A 5,677-nucleotide genomic window follows, 5' to 3' on the forward strand; every position below is an offset into this window, starting at 1 on the left:
ACAGGGAGGCGCAACCGACGAAGAAAACGGTGACGGGAGGGGCGGCGGGACGCACTGCCATGCGTGGCTGTTAGGGAGGCGCGTGAGATTCACACGCGGATGGAGTGAGGATGCGTAAGGGCGCGTGGACTGGCATGAGGCGGCTCGGTTTTTGGATTCCGGTCGATCGGAAAGCGACGAATCTGACGGTATGATTATCTCGCCGGAAGGTCTTTGGGAGCGGCGGCGGCACTCGTGAGAGTGTCGTGGCTGGCCAAAAATTTGTAGAGAAGAAAAATAAATTCTTGGAAGACAGCAGGTCAACCAGCTCTTGATACCATATTGTGATTGTATTTTTGGTGTCAAATATGATCGTATATGTTGTATATTTATATGTAAATATGGTTATCCGCAATAGATAATAATATAATTTAATCAATACTTATTGATTGATAACAGATTCTCAATAATTATCAATAGGAGGAAGAGTAATATTGTTGAATTTTGTCCTATTTAATTTACATGTTTATTTCATGTATTTCTATAAAGCTCCTAAGAAGATCCTCAAGGAGATTATCTAAATTCAGAGAAGATTTTTTTGGTTGGAAATGAAGATAAGAAAGGAATCAATTGGATAAAATGGAGTAATGTTTGAAAACTAAAAGTGGTTGGGGGCTTGGTAGTTAGGAACATAGAATGCTTTACTATGCAAGTGGAAATGGAGGATGTTATATGTAGATGACGCAATTTGGAGGGATATTCTAACTTTAAGGTATGTCAACCTACAGAAGCAGATTCTGTGCGGTAATGGACCGAGAGGAAGTAGAAAAACATCAACTTGATGGAATGACATTCAACAAATTGGTAGGAAAAACCAAGCTGAAGATGATTTGTTTACTAATAACATTTCAAGCAAACCAGGTGTAGGCAGCAAGATTTTTTTTTGAAAGTATAGATGGATAGATAGCAGGCCTCAGAGGTCTACTTTTCCTGCTTTGTTCCAGGTGAATGACAAACCAGATGACTTGATTAGTGATATGAGAGAATGGCTTGATTGAGTTTGGAAATGGTATGTCCTCTTTGAAGTGAATAATGAAAATGTATAGGTTAGAGAGCAGAGATTAGAGCTAGCATAAATTCTGAAGGGTGTTTGTTGAGCCTAAACCAGTTGCAGCAGACAAGTTTTGTTGGTGCCCAAGCCCGGATGGAGTATTCAATGTAAAAATCTCTTACACTAGACTAAGATTCGTAGAGGAGGAAGACGAGTGGGACGAAGAAACTATAGAACCTGTGAGACGGATTTGGAAAACAAATGTGCCTTCAAAGGTTAAGGTTTTTGTTTCGAGGATGTTGCTTAATAGAATTTCAACTAGAGATCAACTCTCAAAAAGAGGGACTCTACATATAAAATAGTCAAAGAGAAATCATGTGGAGTGAGACTTACCAAACTCGAAAACCATATTTGATTTGCTGGGAAGTTTGTTGATATTCGAGTTTCTCTTTACAATAAGCATGGCATAAACACTGATCTCTGAGTTTCTATTAATGCTAAGTTACATCTGTCATATATATGTATAGGTGCAATAAATAAAATTTTATTTCTTATGAGAAATGACATATGAGGATACTGTAAGTAATTTACACAACTAAGCAATGTTAATGTTTCCGTCCAAAGAAATCGAAATCGAAATGCGTGTCACTTCCTCCATCTTGTTGTGAGGCATGAGAATCAAGCATAGCTGAAATTGAAATTATATACTTATATCATATCAACTATAATGTAAAATATATTTCAAATTCATGTGTCAATATTTACTTGAAATACCTCCGGCTGCTAGAGGATAGTTATCCAGAATATTGCCAATTCCTTTTAGAAGTTTCTGCACAGATTAAAATTGGAGAATACAAATGTATTTAAATCTAAATGAAAAACAAATATTGAATTACTATCAAATTATACCAGCACTAATTCGCCGGGTTTTAGCGGAAATTCCTCCATGCCAGTTATCTTGCTGCACACGCAACACAAATTTACCATAAAAAGATTAACTTAACATGTTTGTAATTTAAGGATTATACAAATAATTGCTATCATAATTAATACCTGATTAACAATTTTCCTTCAACTTCTTCAAAAGTAAAGAATCTACACCCACTTGTGAAGGGCAACTTCTTATCTTTCCACACTGCAAATAATTATGTAAATATATAAACATTCACATTAGAGTTATTTAATATTGTTATGTTAATTAAGTTAGGGATTGAAAGTGAGTTACAAACCTAGGTGCATAAACACAGTCACCATAACATGGTTGGTCTCCTTGACATCTTCCACAAAAACATGAATGTTTGGACCCATTGCATCCATCACGCTTTGCCAAAAGTGTATGATGCTCTAAAAATGAAAAAAAATATATATAAAAAATTACTATGAAAGTACCTTCAATATCATTCCATTGGTATCATGTTGTTGTTATCATGAAAGAGGAGAAATAAATGGAAGAAAGAAACCTCTTGGCCTTCATAGGCACTGTAGAAAAGGAGGTCCTGGTAGACACATTCAGGAGAAAGTAATAGCTTCAATGTTTCTGTGTCTTTTTTATTGAAAGCCTCGTAGAATTCATGAACAATGTGCACTGGTGAAGGACTTGATGGAAGGAATTCAGGAGAAACTTCGCCTGATTCGTCGCCGCTGTCACGCGCTTTCCATTTTTCAATTGAGCAATTGTTGCTTAGGTTTGGTAGAGATGTAGGTTTGGAAACAAGATTGATGAAATGTGTCCTTTTGTTGTATAATCGAGCAATGCATGGTCTCGTTTTGGATGTGTTCTTGTTGGAACTGGTGAGAGACTCTAATGGAAAAGAGATTTGGGAATGCAGCAGGGATGATGACATGGTTGCATTTGGAAATTGAAAGAAGCTAGAGGATTGTCCTAGTTATTTTTTTGGTTATAGTTACTTGTCGAGTGGTTTTTGTATCTACTTTAAATTTTCCATTCAAGAAAGGAATGAACTGATGCTCTTAGAGTTTAATAGTTTGCTTCCATTTTAAAACAAAATTGGGTTGTAACTCATTTTACTCTACCAACAATTAAAAATGTAAAGAGTTTAATTTTTTTAATGTTGGATGGTACATTTCTCTATGTGGTTTTTTTAGAGTGTAGCATCAAAAATAACACAATAAATATTTAAAACATTGCAAGTTTAAATATGCTTTTCAACCTATTAAATATCCTCAATCTTTTACTATTTCAATTATACTTAAGGGACACCGCAAGTCTCCCTCAAGTTCTTCGATTCTCTTTTATTCAAGAGAAGTAAGTCTCATGGTGTGTATGACATGAAGTTATTAATATCTTTGTTCAAAAAGGTGCCTAATATTGAAAATTTAAAATAACTATTGAATTGATCTCCATTTACCTTTGGAAGATTACCGGAAGGTACTATATTTTAAAGTCGATTCTTTTTTAAAGCATTTAAAGATATTGAGCATTGTTATCCGGTATTAAGAAGATTTTAAATCTCATATTGGTTAGAGATAGAATATTGAAAGAGTTTATAAAGAGTGACATGTAATGAGTAGCATGAATAAAGTGAAAAGATCTTCATTAATGAGTAGGAAGGTTACATAAGAGTTATATATAGGTGTTAATAAGGTGCATAATAGCCATGGTAGCATTGCATTATACAATTAAAACTCCTAACTATCATACCAAACTTAATAACAACTTCTCTATGTGTTTTTTTTAGAGTCTAGCAACAAAAATAACACAATAAATATTTAAAAAATTGCAAGTTTAAATATGCTTTTCAACCTATTAAATATCCTCAATCTTTTACCATTTCAATTATACTTACCGGACACTTCAGGTCTCCCTCAAGTTTTCTAGATTAGAATTCGATTCCCCATTATTCAAAAGAAATAAGTCTAATGGTGTGTATGACATGAAAATATCAATATCTTTGTTGAATAAGGTGCCTAATATTGAAAATTCAACTATTGAATTAATCTCCATCTACCTTCGGAAGATCATCGGAAGATACTATATTCTAAAGTTCGATTCTTTTTTCAAGCATTTATAATTGTTGAGCATTGTTATCAGGTATTAAGAAGATCTTAAATCCCACATTGATTAGAGATAGAACATTAACCGAGTTTATAAAGAGTGACATGTAATGAGTAGCATGAATAGAGTGAAAAGATCTTCATTAATGAATAGAAAGGTTCATGAGAGTTTTATAGATGTGTTTGTTGGTGTAAGCCCTAAAGACCAATACTTTTGGTACTTGTATCGAATTATTTATTAATAATAAAAGGCTTTTTCTTTATTATGTTTGTTTAATAAAGTCCTTAGAATAGTTAGTCCGTTTAATGTATCAAGTGTGACTTAATCATGAGATCTCATTAAACATAAGGACATTATTCTTAAAGTATTTTTAGTCGAGCTTTATTGTGAAATGGGATAACATTAAAGCATTAAGACTATTATGTATATAGACTGATGATCACATCTCATGGATCATGGATAAGGAGTTATCAAGTCTTAAACATAGGTATGAATATTAAGAGTAATATTTATACTGGATTGACCCGCTATGAGAATACTATATAGAATGTTATGCAAAGTGTCATAAGTTATTCTCATGGTGATACTGGTGTATACCACCCTTCGACCTGAAACCACTATGGACCCTAGATGTAGAATTGAGTGCCTTATTACTGATCAAACGTTGTCCGTAACTGGATGACCATAAAAACAGTTGATGGGTACTCCACGAAGCATGTTGAGGGACATGAGTGACCTAGATGGAATTTTCCCATCCTGCGTAATAGGATAAATGTCTACGGGCCCAATATTGAACTGGACAAGGATGACACGGTCTATGTCTTGTGTTCAATATAGACATAAGGGCAAAAGGGTAATTATACACATAAGTATTATCACAAAAGGATTTGTCAGATTACATAACATTTTCGTGTCTTAGGTAGCAGTGATGTGTTGCTAGATACCGCTCACTATTTATTATGCTAATACGTGATTTAATATAATTGCTAATGTCGTGAAAACCTAGAGAGCCACACACAAAAAGACGGATTGATGAGAGATAGAGTAACTAAGGAACACCGTAAGGTACGGTGCACTTAAGTGAATTGTAGAACATCGTAAGGTACAGTGTACTTAAGTAGAATACGAAATATGGTAAGGTACCACACGCTTAAGTGATTTTGGCATATCATAAGATATGGGCCACATACGCTTAAGTGGGCTTTTAGCTTGCAGCCCACACAAGTGGTTCTATAAATAGAACCCTTGTGCAGAAGAATTTGTGCAGTTGCAATTTTATTTCTCTGTCTCTCTCTCTCTCTCTCACTTAAAGCCTTTATTCGTAGCAGCTAGCACTGAGATTGAAGGAATCCACTCGTGTGGACTGAGTGGAGGCGTTGTCACCATTCAATGTTCATGATCGCTCCGTAGATCTGAGTCAAAGGTTTCAATCGCCACAAGAGGTAACGATTCTATCACTGATCATGCTCATTTGTAAGGATCACTAAAGGAGAAATTTTTTAAATTCTGCTGCATTTTGAATCGCTCTTCTCCTTCAGTGGTACCAGAGCCACTTACGAAACCATGCATCTGATAGCTGTTTATTTTCTATATTTTCTGTATTAATACGATTAAAAGACAAAATGAATCAA

The 5,677-nt window shown here is 34.7% G+C and overlaps 1 protein-coding gene across 3 annotated transcripts; it reads right to left on the bottom strand.

Moving 5' to 3' along the window:
- Nucleotides 1-1,425: 1,425 nt before the first annotated feature.
- On the bottom strand, nucleotides 1,426-2,939 carry LOC127082385 (uncharacterized). Of its 3 annotated transcripts, XM_051022619.1 has the most exons (7): nucleotides 2,491-2,939; nucleotides 2,260-2,374; nucleotides 2,084-2,165; nucleotides 1,940-1,991; nucleotides 1,796-1,859; nucleotides 1,608-1,718; nucleotides 1,426-1,518 (listed from the first exon to the last, which is right to left on the bottom strand). In XM_051022619.1, exons 1-6 carry the CDS (start codon nucleotides 2,872-2,874, stop codon nucleotides 1,636-1,638), a joined length of 780 nt encoding a protein of 259 aa, XP_050878576.1. In that variant the 5' UTR covers nucleotides 2,875-2,939; the 3' UTR covers nucleotides 1,426-1,518; nucleotides 1,608-1,635. The 3 variants fall into 3 exon arrangements, with proteins under 3 accessions (XP_050878576.1, XP_050878575.1, XP_050878577.1); XM_051022618.1 differs by lacking the exon at nucleotides 1,426-1,518 and having other exon boundaries at nucleotides 1,557-1,718; XM_051022620.1 differs by lacking the exon at nucleotides 1,426-1,518 and having other exon boundaries at nucleotides 1,557-1,718; nucleotides 1,805-1,859; nucleotides 2,491-2,937.
- Nucleotides 2,940-5,677: the final 2,738 nt, after the last annotated feature.

The sequence above is a fragment of the Lathyrus oleraceus genome, chromosome 5, assembly GCF_024323335.1.
Source record: "Lathyrus oleraceus cultivar Zhongwan6 chromosome 5, CAAS_Psat_ZW6_1.0, whole genome shotgun sequence".
Lineage (NCBI taxonomy): Eukaryota > Viridiplantae > Streptophyta > Magnoliopsida > Fabales > Fabaceae > Lathyrus > Lathyrus oleraceus.